General features: G+C 36.5%; 1 protein-coding gene across 1 annotated transcript in view; it reads right to left on the bottom strand.

Annotated features, from left to right (window-relative positions):
• The window catches only part of MYO16 (myosin XVI), a 297,557-nt gene that overhangs the window by 86,954 nt on the left and 189,734 nt on the right, over positions 1-20,869 (bottom strand). The window contains exons 21-24 of the mRNA XM_050904272.1: positions 16,766-16,918; positions 15,946-16,146; positions 5,930-6,005; positions 2,996-3,171 (exon numbers count right to left, since the gene is read on the bottom strand). Coding sequence (XP_050760229.1) covers positions 2,996-3,171; positions 5,930-6,005; positions 15,946-16,146; positions 16,766-16,918 — 606 coding nt within the window. The remainder of the gene's footprint in view (positions 1-2,995; positions 3,172-5,929; positions 6,006-15,945; positions 16,147-16,765; positions 16,919-20,869) is intronic.

The raw sequence follows: 20,869 nt of genomic DNA, 5'->3' as shown, positions 1-20,869 counted from the left end.
AGACTACATCACCAAAGCTGTACTTCTCTATTACCCTCTAATATACAGCTTTACATTGGAAAATCTTGTACTTTGAATCTACAGAAAAAAATACATATATGTAACTTCGTAATCTCTGTTAAGAAGCTAAAACCTCCTCCTAAAAAAATCTCTCTTTACCAGCAGAATATTTTAAAGCTTTAACCAGAAGACAGACCAAAAGCTTTGCAATAGATGAGTTCTTCAACTAACAGACAATGAAGCAAAGTGTTCATAAAGAGAAACAACATAAAGTCAATGGAAAGAAAAGCCTTCTGTTAGTGATGTGCATTCATGTGACTAGACTTCTGCTGTATGAACTCTGAAACCCACTGGTTCTTCTAAAGGAAGCGAGGGGAAGGCAACACAGCCAAAGTATGCACTAGGAAAAGATTACAGAAAAGCAAGGGAGCAAGAGCTGATGTGAGCAAGAGAGTTGTGCGAGTATCAATGAAGACATATTCTATTTTATTTGAAAAGGGGACACAGTCTTCATAAGTCACAGAGACTTGAGCTGGCATCCCCAAATTCCTGTGACTGCTTATGTGCTCCTAAATTCTGGCCAGCTATTAGATCTGTTCATATCTATCTTAGGATGGATGCACTGTTCTCTTGGACCCTACTACAAGTAGAGTGGTGAGTTCAAAGAGGTAGACCATCCTTACCTGTGACAGCATGCTCAAAATCAAGGAAAGAGTCATTTATGGAAAGGTAAACAGGTAGATACATAGCCATACACAGAGAAATCTATAATTATATAACCCAGCAAGTAGCTAGGACTGCAGATGACAAGCTGAAAGGGGAGAGGAATCACAACAAACTCCTGTCTGACCTCTGAAAGTGTCTACTTCTCTTCCCTGGATATGGTGGAGTCTAGATGACTACCCATACACAGCAACATGAATACCTTCCATTTTGCGTTTCTCACTGTCTACAGTATGATGTATGTTACAACTCAAATTTCAGATATAAAAGGAATGCCAGTCTCTGGTTGATAATTCTTGCCTTAATGTCTGTCTTTCTCCCCCTTCCCCTTTCTTTTTTTTTTTTTCTCTTTATTGCCTTTACCCTCAGGATAAACTCCAATAAAAATACAGTGGTTATGATTTTCCAACATACAGTCATTTTAATTCTAAGCGGATAAGAAAATGCACCTTACATTGCATTTCCAATTACAATAACAAAACAACAAAACCAACATTATTCCAGCCCATCACAGTGGATTTTCAAGGCTATACTGGAAAAGGGAAGAAATTATTTGGGACAGCACAGTTATAGATTTAAGCACTTACCTACTTCCAGCTCCTGCATCAGGTGCCTATTCCAAAATAACAAGTGTCTCTTTTTTGCCACTGGAACAGCTTAGATACCTAAAGTTCTGCTTCCGTCCTGCAGGGCAGCACAGTACCTTGCTCAAATTAGGCCAATGTAGTATCTACAAACTAAGTGGTGTTCTGTCTCACCTGCACAGCTCTTCTCAAAGCCTACCTTTGAGAAGCCAAGCCATCCTTGTCTCTGTGGGCAGATGAAGGATGAAGTTCTTCCCACCTTCCATCTAATACCTAAAAGTTTAGAGCATTCTCACTGAATCTGGAATTTCTGACTTAATTTATTGCACTTCCCAAAGGAATTTGAATATGTCTTCTACAGTAATTCCAGGTTAAAAGCTATTCTGGACTGGTCAAAAACCTCATAGTTTCAGAGATCCCAGCTGTGTGGTGTTTCCCCCTGGCTTGATTAGGCTTCTAACTTAAACGTGCTTTTCATACTTCCTTCCATGTATGGGACTAGGATCTTTTTCACAGCCTTAGGAAGCTTCCTCTAGGAAGCTGTTACTATAGTGGAAAGGCACCTAAAGGTACCTTGTGATGCCTCAGCTGTTTGCTAAATATAGCCTTAAACCAACACCATTCACTTCAACTTAAGTTTTTCCACTGAGATTACTGACAAGAACAGTAGACAGGAATTATGCTACTATCAGCAGGGGGGCTATAAGGAAAGTCCCATTGCTATTCCATGGATGTACTTGCATAAAGCCTTCCACAAAGACACATGAGACCAGGCTCCCTAATCCCATGACAGAATCAATTTTATGCAGCTGTAAGCCAAAAATAGAGTCGTAAGATTCAAGAAGCCTGGCGAGGCAGCTGATGTATTGCAAGAACTGCTTGTTTCCTTTCTAGAAGGAGGAGGAATTCCAAAGCTCTGTCAAGAATGGACTCAGCAAATCATGTTATTTCTCCTCAAAAGAGAGATGTTCCATGTGACACAAACAATTAATTTTCTGATAGTCTCCCAAGTTTCGCCCCCGCCCCCCGCTTCTGGTTTGGGGTTTTTTTTTAACTTTTTTGGCTGACTTAGCTAGCCGAAAAAGAGACAAGTACAGAAATGGGGAGAGTTTGATTTGATTTCAAATCAACTGGGAAAATGTACGTGCAAGTGACCATTTAAAATAACAATGTTTGCCAAAATGTACAGGGTTGATATTCATACAAAACCACACAAACTGTCTTTTGCAAACCAGAAATCTTCTCCGGTTAACACAATAAAGACATTGAGGTTTTATTTTTGCGCTCCCTATGTCTTAATTTACTTAACTATTCATCGTAAAGTCGGCTAAGGAGACAAAACAAAGAAGTGTTCCTATACAGCCAAAAATCAGTAATATTGCATCCACTGCTAAGCCCTAGAACCACAAAATCATGGAATGATTCAGGCTTGAAGGGACCTCATCATCTTGCCCAACCTTCTGCTCAGAGAGTCCAAGAAAGAGGTTCTTGAACCAGCATTATTAGTGTTAGTAAATATAACCTGTTAGTTCTCACTACTGCTTTAGTGTTGATAGTAAGTACTAAATTATTTTAATAGTTTAATGACTACAGAGAATGAAGCAGAGAACAACGAGCTTTCAGAAATGACAAGGTAACTGAGAAAAATCTTCAAGGAGCGAAGAGCAGAAAGAGTCCTAAATTCTTACCTTGCCGAGCTCAATATATTTCTTTGCTTCTCCACTTGCACAGGCTACTGACGGTTTTTTACTCAGCAAAGCTGCTTTACACCCTTTGAATTTAAGGGAATGATATGGAGGAACAAGTGATCCAGTTTGTGTCAGCTTGGACTGGAACAATTGATTGATGACTACATTTTCACTGGCTGGGAAAAAAAGAAGAAATTAATGCATGAAGATAAAATACAAGTTAGAAAATTATATATATTGTATTTGGAAGTAAAAAGACATACAGTAGGAGACAGAATTAAATAACTAAACTTAAAACAAGTGGACAAACCAATAAACTATTATATTATGTTAGTTATCAAAGAGCATTCAATATCTAAGGATGTCAGCCATCCGTAACAATATTTTTAAACATATTCAGGTCCTGTGCTGAACAAAACAGGGCAGAAAACAAAATCTTTCAGACTGTGATCTGTCTAAACTTAATTACTGACGTGATAATCACCTCTGAATTTTGTTCCATTACGGACTCCCAGTTTATCCATCTATTAAAGCAATATAAGAGATGCATTCTGCACAACATTTACCCAACACGTAGTACTTAGAAATGATCAAGGCACTTGGCAGAAATAAATTATAGACACTCACTGCGCCAAAGAAAAAGAATTATATAAAACACAAGATGGGAAGGGATAAAAAAAAAAAAAAGGCAAGGTGAAGGACAGAACTGTAGCAAGCTGGGTTCACATTTCTCTACATCAAGACCACACTTACAAACATTTACAGGAAAAAGACAATGCCATACGTATGTTTGATGCAGTGGTGATAATTAGTACAAAACAAATACACTTCCAAGAGGTGTTTTTAAAAATAAAAATCTGAGTTTTAAGACAGATAGGATACTTTATACTAATTTCAGTCAAATTATCCTTTATGAGATTATGGTCATGGGCTTTTTGAAATGAACATGGTAATTACATATTGCTTGTACTGCCACAGCACCAATAAGCATTAAAAACCTGTTGTGTGATATATCCTTAACCATCCTTAATTTTTATTACTTTTTTTTAAGAACTAACAAACTGGCATTATGATCACACCCATCATGTGAATAAAACAAACAAAAAGACAGAAAGATGAATGGGATAAGCATCATAAATAATGTCATTAAGCTTAGCATAGCAGGTGGACATCCTCAGTTTGCTCTTTATGAGCTGTCTAAAGGTATATTACCAGATGCTTAAGGGCAATAGATTTGTTTCCCTTTTTCTGTAGAGATTACTATTCCTTACTTAACAGGAATAATAAAATTATGAGGAAGATAGTAAAGCAGACACTTCAAACAATTTCAGCACAATCAGCGGACGCAGTAAACCTCCATATTTTTAAAATATGGATAAATACAATAAGTAGCATTAGGAAAGGCATTAAAATTATGTCCTAATAAGTAGCATTAGGAAAGGCATCAAAATTATGTCCTTCAAATTAAAACAGATAAAACCTATGTCAATAGTCTCTCCTGATTTATTTGTTGGACAGGTATGTTCCACATTCTTACCCATATGTGCAAATTACTTTAATGTTTTTAGCATATTTCAAAGTTTTGATTGAGGAAACTAAATTCAATGAAAAACAAAGGAAGCATGCACTTAAGTTATACGTCTACATAACTTACAAAACTGACCCTAAAGGAAATATGTTACTGACAATCAATAGGTTTTAAGCCTAAGTCACTTAAAAAAGAAGGAACGTAGCCCTTAAATGACTTACATGCTTGTAAATATTCTGCCTTCAGAATTTTTCCATTAATCATAATTGTTATTATTATGACTTCTTAATTATATATACACTCTCAGCATATCAAATATTTTATATCCAATCCTCCGTTATTCTCTTTTAACACTTGCATAGCTGATTACACAAAATAGCAATGAAAGTGCAAAAGGAGACTATGTGAGAGAATGGAAGAATGCTCTCTCTTGTAGAACATACTGGAAGTTGCCATACCTTCTTATACTCTGGCAGATTATCATGTAAATTCCAAGTAGTGAGAACTGGAATGTCTCTAAAACTATAATCAATAGGATTATATTCAAGATCAATTCTTCCATTTCTTTCTTCTTCCTTAATGTACACTGTTTGCCTTTAAAATGCATCAATTATTTTACTAGGGAGTTTAGGTAATTTCACGGTAAAATTGCTAAAAAACAATACATTGTAACAGTGGGGCTGATTTGGAAGATAAATATGACCTCCAAAAGACCTCTCTTTCTATGGAAAGAAATTTAAGTATATTATATATTAAGTGAAAGACTCTGCAGTGGTTGGAGAAAAGACAAATAACATCTCAGGATACACTGACATTTCCCTGAGGAAAATGTTTTGGTTTTCTTCACAGAAAAGGTAAATGATAGAGGTTTTTAATAATCTAATTATGAATCATTAATTAATAAACTGGGATGCATTATTATTAGTCATAGTTATACAATATGCACATGGAAAGGTATTTAATTTTGTATTTCAATGGACATTTACATCTATTCACAAGAACGCCCACAAGTTCCTGCTTTTAGAAAGGTAGTCAAGCAGCGAAGTGCATCCACTGCAGTCTTTATGATTTTGGAGGCTTTATTTCCTTTCTCTATTTTCTGGAGTTTATTTTTTTTTTAATTCATACTCAACGATTTCTTTAAGTCATATTCTTCTATCACACTATACCTTCTTGTTCTTTACATCACATCAAATGATGAAGATGCTTTATGTTCATGAATTCTAAAAGCTTTCTAAATGAGAGCAAATTTCAAACAATGCGTACATACTTCAAAAAGATGAGGGTGACTTTTTTTTACTGGAAATAAAATATATATAAATTTCTCTTGAAACTAAAATGAAAATTAAAGTCGAGTCATAATATCTTGATTTCTAACAATAGCAACCACAAAACCATTTACTTACTTTTCATTACAAATACGAGATTTTGTGAAAGGGAATCTTTATTTTTTTCTATCGCACCAGCAATTTCATAAGTAACCTATAATAAAATATTGTGACATCATTAGTAATGACCAATGCATCTTTTAAAAATCTTACAGCAGCAGAAATGAAGCTATGTTTTTTTCCACTCAACAGTTAAAGGCTGGCACCAGGTAGTGTCTTTTGTTCCTTTCTTAGTGCCAACAATACTAACCAGAACTGGTTATTGAACATTGTGTCTCTCTGCAAGTATACAGAATTTTCATCAGACTGATTCTAAAACATTTCCACAATGCAAGACTTTGAATCAAAAGTGTAGTGTAGAGCAGAAGGCAGTGACCTAAACATCACTTTCTCTGTAGGATGAGCAAGTCACTCCCAGATCACAGATCTCCTTGTCAACAGGAAATGGTCCACAGTGACCACGACAAAACACTCACGGAGCAATCTGAGTCCCAGCTCACACTCAAGACAAGTTCCACCAATTTATATGTCCTCTGGAGGCAAGTTCAGTCTATAGGTTATGAACAAATTCCATTGACCTTTCTAACAACTATGCATATAAGGATTTTGGATCACCTTAGTTGCCTAATGTCATAATTTCAAGAATAGACAGTTGGATTGTCACTCCATCTGTCATCTGGCTGCAGATAAACTCTAACACATGTGGTGGGCACTCTGAGAAGTGAGCAAAATGCAAGGCTCCAGCCAGAGATCCCGAGGGTACATCCAAAATGAAGAAATATCACCAAGTGGCTGTTTTAACATTGAGTCCATCCCAGGAGACACTGTATAGAAAAGCAGCACTAAGACCAAAAAACAGTCACTGAGCCCAGGGTTTTTTTTTACTTTTTATGGGGATGGAAGACAAACAACTAGTTAATTTATAGGCTTTAGATACAGACAGCTCTGGCTTACATGGTAGTAGAACTCAAAGGGAATTTTTAAGTTAAAAAGGAAGAAAATTATAGATTGTTGTACCCCCAGGATTAGGCAGACACTTAATGGGAACTTCTTAGAATACAGTTTGGTTTTATTTACCTTGGGACCATGTTTCTATCTAAAGCCTTTTTTAAGCTTTTTATTGGATCTATATCCTAAGCCCCTTAGATGGGGAAATTTTATCCTTGTATATTTAATAAAGCTGTAAATATATAATTAAGATTAGTAATACCAATCAGTGCATTAATTTTGTTTTCCATTGGGTCATTTGACAATTATGTAATGCTATCTTACTCATGAAAGAGATTATATGACTTGGATGTGTATAATCTCTTATAGTTAGTAATTGTGAAATGATGTAATTAGTATGGCATCTGACACAGAAAAGGTATAACAATAGAATTACGTCCTTTTCCATGACAGATGCAACGTTAAATAATTTTCTAATTGCATCTCCTAAGAACATACAACATAGTTAGCAAACTATTAGAATAATTTAAGTATACTATTAAATGCTTTTAGTGTACTTAAAGTAAATGTTCTACCATACTGGTCCATAAAAGATAAATAACAGAACTTATTTGACAAATCCATACTGCCAGTTCCTAATTGAGTGTCTTAGGCTTTGACTAAATTAGAAGAAGAGAGTTAGTATTGGTGGGAAGAGTAGGTAAGTATAGCAGTGGGAGATCTATATTATGATTAATTGCCTAAATTGAAACAGGGAGAAGTTTCAGTACTGGTGCTGGTATAAATACATCAATGTGTTGGGTTTGTGTAGCAGGGGAGGGGCTACAGGGGTGGCTCCTGTGAGAAGCTGCTTGAAGCTTCCTCAGCTCCAGCTCGGACTCACCGCTGGCCAAGGCCAAGCCCATCAGCGATGGTGGTAGCGCCTCTGGGATAACATATTTAAGAAGGGGAAAAAGACTGCTGAAAAAAACCAGCAGCGGCGAGAGGAGTGGGATGTGAGAGAAACAGCCATGCAGACACCGAGGTCAGTGAAGAAGGAGAGGGAGGAGGTGTGCGCAGAGCAGAGATTCCCCTGCAGCCCGTGGTGAGAGGGCAGGCTGTCCCCCTGCAGCCCAGGGAGGTTAACAGTGGAGCAGAGATTCCCCTGCAGCCCGTGGAGGACCCCATGCCGGAGCAGGTGGCTGGGCCCAGAAAAGGCTGTGACTCTGTGGGAGAGCCCATGCTGGAGCAGTTTGCAGAGGACTGCAGTGCGTGGAAAGGACTTGAATTGGAGAAACTCATGGAGGGCTGACCCCCATGAGAGGGACCCCACGCTGGAGCAGGGGAAGAGTGTGAGGAGTCCTCCCCCCGAGGAGGAAGGAGCAGCAGAAACAATGTGTGAGGAACTGACCACAACCCCCATCCCTGTCCCCCTGCACCGCTGGGGGTGGAGAAGGTAGAGGAATCAGGAGCAAAGCTGAGCCCAGGAAGAAGGGAGGGGTGGGGGGAAGGTGTGTTTCTAAGATATGGTTCTATTTCTCATTATCCTACTCTGATTTGATTGGTAACAAATTAAATTGGTTTCTTTTTCCCCAAGTCGAGTCTGTTTTGCCTGTGACCATAATTGGTGAGTGATCCCTCCCCGTCCTTGTCTCAACTCACGAGCCTTTCGTTGTATTTTCTCCTCCCCATCCCACCGAGGGGGGAGGAGTGAGCCAGCAGCTACGTGGTGCTTTTGTGGCCGGCTGGGCCTAAACCACAACAATCAGCAACTTCTAGAACTATATTCATAAGACATCTCTCATATCACATAAAATACAAAAAAGTTAGCAGGATTCCCTTTTATGAAGAAATTGCTAACTCTCTAACAGTTTTCCCATAGACTTGGTAAATAAATTCACTGCCTAAAGACACGAAAACCGACTCAATGAAATGGCACTCTAGGGTTCCAAATTCATTGCCAGTCCCACAAAAGAGAAAAAGAAAGAAGTTCTCTTCTAACTGCCAATTTTGTTAATTTAATCCTGCCCTCATCAGAGATGCCAACCTACATAGCACTTTGCCTAAAGCACATATATTTCCCTCAGTTTTCTTTCATTGGCTTTCTAAAGTAAACCTGGCCAAAACTCTGCACTGATTGGCACTCAAGCACAGTGGATAGTTAGTCTGAGGAGACAAAAAACAAACAAATATTATATGATTCAGACAGGAAATGTGTACTTGCTTAGATCATGGTTCCAGTATTATAAAACATACTCCTTATTCTCACTTCTATTTATTGCAGCCATTTGCTCTATCTTGCTTTACATGATGAACTCTTCGGGGTAGACAGTATGTAAACCTACGTGTCTGTGTTAACCAAAGGAAACAAGATCTTTAGATACTATCTGAACTAGTTGAACTATTTTTATTAAAAAAGAAAATAGTGTGCAGTTCCACACTGCCTTTTATTTCATTAAAACAGATTAAAACAAGAAAGGGATTGGATTTGCTTTCCTTCTTGATTTAAGTTCAGAAAGGAAGAGAGCTTAACCTAAGCACAGTGGTAGTGGGGCAGGCCAAATGTTCACCTAGTCCTGGATATTTAGGGAAAAATATTGAGGAATACTTCCACTCTGCCTCCCACCAGTTCCCCTCTCAGCTTCCAGGGCTCTGCCCATGAGGGAGCTCTTGACCTGCAGGCTGTATCTCATCTTTGTGTTTAATATCTCTTCACTGATGTTTCCTCCTCGAGTCTCTGTTTCCAGAACTCATTAACATTTTCGGCATCTATAACACTTTAGGGCAAGGAGTTTCACTAGTTACTAGCTATGCGAAAAAATACTTAATTTTATTTGTTTTGAACCTGTTTTCTGGTCATTTAAGTTGGCATAGCTGGTTTTAATACCATGAGAACTAGCAGATACAAATAAGAGGTAAAAAAACAACACCCAGAAAACAGGAGGCTCATACACCAAATGTGCACAGAGCTAAGTTTGGGAACTGCACGTTCCTCTTATCTTCTTACATACTCTTGTCTCTTCACTTCATTAATTATCCTCATGCCACTACATTGTACATCTTCTCTTCTGAATTGAAGTATCCCCCCTCATAACATCTGACTTTGGTAAGGGACTTTGTCTAAGTTTATTGGATTTCCCAATATACTTTATCAACAGGGCCATCTTTACACATAATTTTCATCAATTCCTTCAAATACTCTTTTTTGTAAACAGTTTTCATATTGTGATAGGCCAAAAGCACTCACGCTTAATGGCAGATTCAGTAGGAACCCTAAAACAAGTTAGGAAAATGCCACCTGGAATGTTAAGGTTGATTTGGCTGCATTCACATTTAAAAGGGAAAATTTTACTACTTTAATAACGCAATGTAACTCAGAAGCTCACAGTTTTGCATGTGTTGTTAATTTTAGTTAATAAGAAAATAATCAGTTCACATAGTTAAAAGAGAAATTTTTGAGAACATGTCCAAGGACAATTTCAGTGCACAGAGGGTCACTTTAGTTGTTAATTTTCTGCCAGTACTTAAATGTGAGTGATATAATTTAAATGCTTGAATGTGCCATTTTTTTAGGATCGCTGGGCTTCTTACCCTCTCAAAACAAGTCTTGTTAAGCAATGAGTGAAGTAAATAATTTTATATAGTCTGTAAAGTCTTATTCTAACACTGTGATAGAAATAGTAGCATACTGAAAACAGCAGACATTTAGAAACAAAATAGGAGGTGGGGGGAAGTGTTCTATTATTTTGTCCTGTAAGTGAAAGTCCAAAATCAAGTCTACTTAAAGAAAGAAAGAGAGAGACAAAGGGAGAAAAAGCATGACTATCTTGTCTGCATGAAAAAGAGAATCTTTGTCAAGTAACCTTCATAGGCCTTGGTATAGCTTAGACTAGACTGATTTGATTGTTATGTCTGGGGATTCAGCCTGGGGAAAAAATAGAGAAAATGAAAGCATCCTTATTGATTAATCCATCTCCTTTTGTCTTTTGATTTAGAGATTCAGTTTCAGAGTCTGCCTGGGATATATAAGGCATTTCAGAGAAGACTGCCTTCGTGAAGGTGAGCTGACAGCTGAGAGGTATTTTTGAAATGCACATAGCTGAGAAATGGAACAGACATTGATCTGCACTTAAAGGACATTATGTGCACTGGTTTATAGAGCAAAGAAGTTGGTCTTTAGGTCTGATCGGTTTATTACAGTACTGTAAGTCAAAACAGAGGCAAGGCAAACAGCGACAAGGGGCTTATCTGATCTGTAAATTCAAGTATAAATTTAAACTGCAGAAAGCTTAAATTTTGATGACCTATTATTCAGATTGCACGAACAATGGGGCAAATAGCTCATTATCTCGAACACCGGTATGTTAAATACCACTATTAGGTAAAGCTGTGTCTCTTGGCATTGTGCTAAGACAATATATTTCTGATTTACTTATTGATATGTTAATTCTTCCACAAAATTAAAAAAAGAACTTTGAGTCCTCAAGAAAGTTCAGTGATGGAATGTTATTCTTCAAAAATCATGACTATCAGTACGGCTGACAGCTGAGAGATGTAATTCATGTGAAGCCCTTCATTACGTGAGAGCCCACAATATAAATATTAATGTTATCAATAAAAGAACCTAGAAAATCAGTGTTACACTTTCTTAGTATAGTTTCAGCTGATGGTCAGATGCATTGATCAACTGCACCCCATAAAACTCTTTGCTTCCTCAAGGCAAGCTTGCAGCGTGCAGCGTGGAATTGGCGTGCCTCTCCTCTCATGGTGCTGCCAGGCAGACAGTCTCCGTGAGAAGCAGCTGAGAATACCCACATTCATGTTAGGCATCAGAAACAAAGCAATGTCCCAGATGAGCACAGACTGCCAGTGTTCAGGGAAATGTGTTAAACAGCCTTCAGATAAAGCCTTCCACTAGGATTTTTTTTTAGTCATACAAAACCTAAATCATTCTTTTCTACCTTCTGCCTGAACAGAACAGATAAGCTTTTTGTCTTATAGCACTCAGATACCAAGACATTAAATAGCTCTTAGAAGAGACTCATAATGTGTCAAGGCATTGTAGGATTCTGTTCAGCTGCAAAATTAAAACTGGGAGATAAAGTAAAATACTTGATATGATCAAGTACTAATGTTCACAGTGGCCTCTGCTGAGCATGTGTTCATATAGTTAACAACTGTTTCATATTGCTCATGCAGAAAAAGACAGATCCAGTGTTGTGCAGGCATAATAGTAAAATACAAGAGAAATGACTAAAAAGTTGTTTTCTTTCTTCCACAGGATCATTCTGTCACATTTGTGTAACAGAGTATTCTGTCTCAGCTTCCACTGAAAAATCTCAGCCTGGTGTTGATTTCTTCTACGTGCAGAAGCTTACTTGTGCATATCGTTTTCCTCTTTTATTCCACTTTCTTCATTCCAAAACAGTAAAGAAAGTAAGAAAATATCAAAGGTCTCTCAGAATGATATCATACATACAGATCTTCTTAAAGCATTGTTTTCGCCAGAAATTCAAGTATGGATTCCAAATTCTTTAGTATTTTTTCCTTACACATTACTCTGAGCTTCTTCTTCCCATATACCTTCTTAGGCTCACTTTGACCTCACGTTGTCTTTTTTTCACTTCTGACCCATTATCTCTTCCCTCAGTACGGCCTTTTCTGGAATGGTCTAAGGTTAATTAGGACTGGAACAACAATATGGTATGTGTAGTCCTAGGAAAAGCTACTGAGCATAAAACATAAAGGAATGGGCAATAACTGACAATGCACGACTACAATCAATCAAAAAGACTTGATATTGGAAGACAAGATAATTTTTCTATGACTATCCTGACACAAAACGTTAAGATATGAACACGTTAGAGGTCTTTAAAACTGCATGGACACATCTGTATCAGCTGTAATTCTCTCATAATATAAAGCTAGAGATATCAGTTTTGTTCACAAAAGGCTGTCTGTCAATCTCAATTAAATAGATAGATGACGTCTCTTCAGTGATGCAGTATTTTTAATAGCTGCATTTTCCAGTATAACTGCACTTATGAGTTGCTAAAATAGCTACTGTAAACAAGGGCTCTGAGTAAAGGGCTCTGATAAATGAAACCAATTCTTTCTGGACTTCAAGCTACATACATAAACTACTGACGAAAAGGAGCCCAAATTACAAGGGCTCATATGTGATTCATACCAGGGCCAACATAGAATATTAGCTTTTTTTTGCTCCAGATGACTTGGAGTAGCAGCTGTTTCGCATTGGCTGTGAACTACATTGCAGCTACAACTTTTGTTACCTAGAGAAATTAGGATGTCTGTCTTCACCCTCTGTTTAACACAGAGCCTGCATTCAGTGGGACTTCCTCCACAAACGCCAGCCTAGACACATCACCCGAATATAAATGATTAAGCCTAGAAGTGAAAAATTTCATGTTCAATTACCTGTCACATTTTACTGGCAATTCTTTTTCTACCCTCTGGGTCTGATTCATCCTTCAGTTATACTCATGTAAATAATGAGAAGCTTTACCAAGTTAAAGCAGTTACAATCCTTTTTTCTCCTACAAGGAGAAAAATTGTGGTAAGTGAGAATAAAATCAAGCCCCCTTGTTTTAAATTTAGGGATCTCTGAAGGTAACGATGCAGAGAAAGATTGCTTTATACTTCACTTACTTTAGACTCATTTAATTGATATCAGACTATAAAAATGGCTCTCAAAACCTGCCAAACTATACTGTTACTTTATATATGAAATTCTTATTTTTGAGTGCCAATAAAACCTGATATATTTAAAAGCCTGATCCTTTAACAATTTTCATAAAGCATAAATCACAAATGACTTCTATAAAAAGCTACTAAATGTAGTAATAGCACAATCTAAAGAACAGCATCAGCAGTTTTAAAATCCTAGTTTTTCATATTCAACTTATCAACTTATGAAGACATACTAGTCTCAGAATAAACTCAATTTGTGTCATTATTTAGTACAGTAATGCTATCATCAGTTTTTATGTAACTACATACCATAAATCACAGGAAATTTTAATCTATGATAGCTAAATAACAGTTCCATGAGATATCAAAAATGCAAGTGTCTTTAAGGATTTTGCTCAATCACTATTAAAGTAAGGAGAGTTAAGCACTTGCACGGGAACTTTTCTGTTTTGGCAGGGCTGAGCATTTTACTGTCGTAAGGATGCAAAGAACAACCTGACTGTCTGGAACAGTTCCTCGGCCAATGTAAATCGAAGGATCTCCATTGACTTCAAAAGAATGTGTGAATTTACATTACTTGGAGAGCTCTCTATTTGTTCATACTTTTAGGTTAAATGTCATTACTATTATTAGGAAAAGGTCAAACCAAGTGTCTATGTTATAAAAAAAAAATCTAAACAACGATGCAAGGCTAAAACACACGTTAATGAAAAGTGTACTCCTTACCACTCACAGTTTAACTTTCAGAACTAGGCACCTGAAACTTTGATCTTAACAAATCTTCCTAGTGAGTGCTTCTTCAGAGAATAAACAAACATTTTTTTTCCTTTTGAAGAAATGTACTTATTATTCTGGTTGTGATTTTAATGCAGCTGCCTTGCTGCTGCTTCCATGTCAGTTTTTTAGTGTGTGGAACCTTTTAGAGCTATTGTGACAAATTTGTATAATCACAACAGAACTCCATGAAAAAATATTTACTTAACAAGTATAGAACAGATTTATAAATGAAATTAGACATCTGGAGTCCACGGTCAGTTCTTAACTCTATCACTTTAATTGCTAATAAGTTTCACAAAATCTTTGTTGTACTGTTATCTAACCACTGCGTGCCCGCATTCCTACAGAAAAGTCCCAATAGTGAAGGTATTCAAACCACTTAACTTTGGCAAATAATTTGAGTCTAAGTAGAAGGCCTTATGATGAAAGAAGAGCCTCCAGGGAGTTATTCAGAGTATGTAGGTTGGGAACTTAAGCACTGCCCAAATAGTCTTAATCCTTTCCATAATGACCACATTTCTATCATTAGGCAGGAACAAATTTGCCTGCGTCAGAACACTACTCAACACTTCCATCGACTTCATTTCCAATGAGGAGCCACAAAATAGACCTTTTCCCATTTATATTGCTGTAAAGGACCCTAATCTGGTTAAAGAAGCCTAAGCGTGCACATGCCAACCTCTCATCTGTTCTGGAGAGCTCATGGCATATAATGTTACCTTGAGATATGACAGAGCCAGCAAGTCTTTTTTTGGTGACTTGGAGACGAGTCTTGAACACACCTCGTAAGAGTGGAAATTTTGGAAAAGTAATAACTAAGAGCCCCCATTGTATTGTGCCCATACCGTCTACATTCATGAGCTCATTTCAAATACCATGCTTTGAACAGAGAGAAGTGGCAGCATGTCAGATTAATCACAGAGGGGCCAATCTGTCAGATTATCCCTTTAAACACACACCTATTTTGTTTGCTTTGGGCTGTGGGTAGTTGTGGAGACAATGTGAAAATGAGGGAATATTGGAAAGAAAAGGGTAAGAGGCCTATTTAACAGAATTGATTATGTTTTTCCTGTGAACATTGCAGGAGGGGAAATGCAAAACATTCATCCTGTTTTACAGCCATATTTAGAGACATATAGCATGTTCTGGGATTTTGAAGAAAAAAGGAAAAAAAAATTTTGATTATGATTACTAACAAAAAACTATGGATTTTTTTTTACCAGATGCATGCTAGTATCCACAGTATCTACATATATGGCACAGTATCTACAGGGAACCTATACTGTTCTGGAACAACATCTAAAAACAATGTGACAACCAACTAAAATGGCATTAAACATTTATGCTGAGGTATCTGCATCACCCCCTTCTTCATGAAGTGCTTACAATGAAGATAAAATTTAGGAGCCAGAATTAGGTAGCCCGAATCCTGCACAATATGATACAAACTACAGATTTTATACACTAGATATTGCATTGAGATTCTAAGTTGTCCTCTGAAAATTCATCACTAGAAAGTGAATTGTTATTTATAGTCAGGAGTTGAAGAAGCCATGCAGAATTTTGTTTTGTTTACTCTTTTCAGTAACTGTGTGTAACCAATCATTCAAACGACTTACCCTCCCAGCATAATGCATAACAGTGAAGGTGGAGCCCTGATCCTTTGGGGCAAGGTTACCATTTCCATCTTTTGTGGAGGAATATACTGTATTTGTGTCTGATGTATCCAGGTAAGACTGAATGCGTTTAGAGAAACTCTGTTCCACTGACCAAACAGATTGGCTTTCTTCATCGAGCATTGACAAAAAGCCTGATGGTTTCTGAAATGAAAAATAGATTTTTCTCATTTTACACAGGAGCAATAGAATTTCAGTTGTTCCTTGTAGAGTAACACAGCTTGTAATTTAGTAAACAGAAACATGTATCACCTCAAAGAAAAGGGAAAAATGGTTAAAATGTTCTGGTAAGTCTCCAAGGCTATGCACATCCAATAATTCTGCAAGAAATGTAGGGAATAATATTTCGGTTGCCAAAAATGGTAACTATTGATGATCTTTTAGGAAACTGATTGGACTACTTCCTTCTTAGAAGTTATACTCCAGAAACTAGCTCCAGGCACAAAAGAAACTGTCAGGCTTACAACAGAGACTCGTCAGTCCTACAGCTGCATTAAGGACATGGCATGGTACACAGATGCTACGCATGAATCAGTACAGGCAAGGAGTTTCTGTAACATCTTCTTCAACCCTGGACTGTTACAAATCTCTGTTAGCCCTTGAGCTATGAGGGTAGTTATGACAGCTCTCTCTATGGTCTCTTTGGACCCATAACCTTCTCTACAGATTCATAAATCAGAAAATGCAGGCAAAAGTTTGTATTAGTCTAACATGCAGAGACTGTGTATAAATATACATGGTGTAAAATGGATCTGAAAACTACCTGAAAGAAAAAATCCAAGGCTGCAGTATGGTCACCAGGAGAATATACCGTTTCCATGGCAACTCCCTCTTGTACACATTCTGCTTGCTCTTGTAGGAAAAGCACTTCATTGATGTACTGGTGTATCTTCTCATTGGTCATGTTGACACACAGCTATTGTAAAACCAAGAAAAAATGAGTATTAGAAGTTTACTGCGTAATTCATCAGTGTAGGTTTTACTGCATGTCTAATATTGAATTTGATGAAATGTCAATCCACAACATGTTATCTCTCGGTAGACCATAGATTAGCAAGACTCTTGGGAAATTTACATTTTAACAGCTATTAGTATTAAATTGGGAATAAACAGATTTCTGCCTGCACAGTTCATCGTGAATTCCACATAAGAATTATCAGATACCAGCATTGTCAAATATAGTACAAAATCTACACTAATTCCATTGATTGAAGTGGAGTAACTCTACATATAAATCGGTACACTTAATATTCTTCTGCAGTTTATATTCAGGAAAACTACACAGATGCAATGTGCTTTTAGAAAAAATAACTACACATTTGGTTAAGATCCTGACTCTTTAGTTAGTTCAACATTAACAAAGACATTCAAACTCTGCTTCCACATATAATGTCACTGAAGTCTAAAGCAGTCTCTGAAGAACTCATTCTGTTTTGCCCAAATATATGTTATAAAACACCCAGGGACATTTTACTACATGCTTCTCTCCATTTTATTGATATTCTAAGGGAAGGTTGGGAAGAAAACGGTCTTCAATAGAAAAGTTCAAAGTTTGGAGAGATAAATAATATAAAAGCCTCTCATATATTTTCTTTGATTGCCTTATAAGAGGTGTAGTGCCACTTTTGCAAAATAAACAGTTTATTAGGAATCTGATTTTCAATTAAAACCAGGTGGGAGTTGTATCAGCTTATTTTGGGACCTTTCTTATTTTATTCAAAGCTCACGATCTGCAAAAAAGTAAATATTTAATAACTTTGTGGAATAAATGTTTTAACTGTTTTTTTTTAATATTAAAGTCGAAATTTTAGTGGAAAATTCTAAAACCTCCTCCAATGCTATACTAACTATGACTAAGAAATTAAGAAAACAGAAACTCCTAAAAGGGTGGAAGAACCCTTCATATGAGGAATGATGCAAGGAATGCTTGCACGCAGTCTCTTTTCAGACTAAACTAATCACATATTTCTTTTGGCCATAAGCTATATCTTCCATGAATAAAGTGTGTAAAAGCAATTCCACCAGCAAGTCATATTAAAAAATATGAAATATTTAGATCAAAACTACATGGCTTAACAACCAGATGAGGGAAAAGAACCCAAGTAATGTGTAATAGTTGCCTGAATTTTCCATTAACACCTCATGCTATTATAGTAAAATTGCACTTACTATACAATGAAATAGACTAGTGTGAATAACAGTAAGAAGAAATAAAACAAACCCCCATTTTATAACCAAATGTCTGTTATTAACTGTCTTTACTAATGCACGATAGTGCAAAAAGACAGCCTCGAATAAAACCACTATTTTTTAAAAGTGGGATTTCTAAAGATTTAGATTGTTATTTTATTAACAATGAAAGTATACAATTGACTTACACTATCTACTTATTTTATGGAAGAAGACAGCTTTTTTAACTTTGTGGCAGGCAAAATATGCTTTACTGATCACTTTTTGAATTCTAATTCTAATTACAAAATCTTTTCAGAAGCTTCTTAACATTATTTTAGAAGGCAGACATAACATTACAAGCTTATACTTCACAGGATATGTAAAGCCTTAAAATGATGCATGCTGTGTATATCTTTATTTGCAAATGAGTTATTTAGAGAACCATGTCATTTAACAGGTATATTTTACCATAAGAAAAGTTCACAAAATCACTATAAACTCAAGCTTACTTTTTATCATGTGCCAATCTCCTAAAATATTTAAAAACAATAAATGTACTTGAGGACCTGACTGTGCAGCAAAATTACTAAACTACACAATTCGAGCCGAAGGGAAAGACTGTCTTAGTCATACCTTAAAAAGACCTGATAAATAGCATTGGGTTTAACTGCCAAAAGTAAAAGGCATACTATTTTGTTAAAAAATTCATACATAACATGCTGGGCTGGTAAAGAAGAAAAAACCATTTATAAATTCTACTGATCAGTATATTACAGCGTACACTGGTGTGCTTTTTAGTAATATAAGCAACACTGTCGTTCAGATCAGCAGATTTGCCATAATGGCAACAAGGTTCTGCAAACCAGACCAGAAAGCAAGCTCAAGCACTTATACAAACTGCAAGCTGCTCCAAAGCTGCTCTCTCTAGCAGTGGCTGTGAGCAACAGCTCTGCAGAATGAGAACCAGGAGACCAGCCAGGGACTGCTGAAAAGCAAGACATTCTGATCGTATCTTTCTCCATTTCAATGTTTTATACAACCTGCTGGGAAAAGGTAATAAAATGAATGTTTCAAATTAAAAGCTTGACACAGGTTGACATAATAATTAAAACAGCTGAAATGTAGAAATCAGATGAAAATGAACTAAACTAGCTTTGCTAACCCAACTTCTTTTGCTCCATGTCATATGAAGTATTATATAAAACAATGACATATTTTCTGTCCACAGATATGAAAAGTTCAGAAAACTACATTTTTTAAACATGCATTTAATTGAACCCATGAAAATTAGATGGAAATATAGTAGTAATAAAAGAAAACACAATTAAATTTTTACCTAAAACAAATGTTGTGGGAATACCTTTAAGCACTGTATATTTGCTTTACCTTGCAGCATTACTCAACATTACTTATGGTACTTTTTGTCATTAAACATTGTTAAACTGTTCTTTACATGCCTCTTATTGGCTCCATTGTATGTCTTTTCTGTAAGAAATCCTCCTTTCTGTCTTCCTTTCTAAACCTAACTCACCATCAGGTCTCAGTGAAAACAAATACACCATCTATTTGTCCAAGTCTTCATTAAAAAGTACTTCTAGAATATTATCAGAAGAAAAAAAAAGTTCTTGTTCAAGTATTTAAACAAACAACTTGCAGTATTGTAGAATTTGGAAAATAATATAGTGTCATTTGGTAAAAGCAGTAAGTATCCGTCACATTAGACAGTGTTAGCTTGATCTCTCTCCTTTTACTACATTTGACCAGTTAGTACTATTAAGTATAGTCCAAATTCAAATTTAGGTAGAAGACCAAAATTGTACTCTACTCCGAAGACAGAAAAGCACCTATGACTAATGAAATTTTCCTGCTCTTCACTTTATATAAATAACTATTTGAGAAGGCATAGCCAAAAAAAGGGAATTTGTGAAAAGAAAACTTGGTGACTGTCAATCAGTGAGGGAACGATGGATGTAAACACCCTTTGGAAAGCTCATTTACATCCTTTGGTCATGCAGAAGGATTAGCTCTCTCAAGGGATGAGTATTCAGAGCATGGAGTAAAGCTTACAGCTGTCATATCAACACATCTATCAAGCCAAATGTTACGGGCCAAGACGATGAAGCTACAATGCCAAGATTAATTTGCAAGGATGTGCTCTAGCATTTCTCAAAAATGTAATTCTAAGATAGTGGAAGGCAGAATCATCTTCTATTTACTGAGGCTGGACTCAGAAAATATTTTTAAACCTAAGGTTAATAATCACTTATTTCTCAGAAGTATCTTGATCACTGTTCCCCCTTGTATCTGCTACCCAAACAGTTCCACCTCCTTTTTTAATGTAAAGTACCAATCAGAATATTTTTAATGAATGTATAACAAAACCAGAACCCATTACATTTCTCCCTTTGCCTTTTAGGGGCAATAGAATCTAATGCAGATTTCTTGTTTTCCATGCGGCCCCAACACAAATTCAAACATAGTCCTTCTGCCTCTCTGTCAGAAGAACTTTATTTCACTGGGAATTCATGTCGTCTCTGGGGTTAGTTGCCATTAGCTGATCTGTGTTCCTCAAATAAACTAAAACAGAACCCAGTGCTATATTAAAATTTTATTATGGGTAGCTGTCACCTGAAAAGCCCCTCCAAAAGGGACACAATTTCAATGCAAAGTGGAATAGTCCCCCACCTGATTTTGT

This window comes from Gymnogyps californianus, chromosome 1 (genome assembly GCF_018139145.2).
Source record: "Gymnogyps californianus isolate 813 chromosome 1, ASM1813914v2, whole genome shotgun sequence".
NCBI classification, from domain to species: domain Eukaryota; kingdom Metazoa; phylum Chordata; class Aves; order Accipitriformes; family Cathartidae; genus Gymnogyps; species Gymnogyps californianus.
The sequence above is the reverse complement of the archived record's forward strand: the minus strand, read 5'-3'. Positions and strand labels throughout refer to the sequence as shown.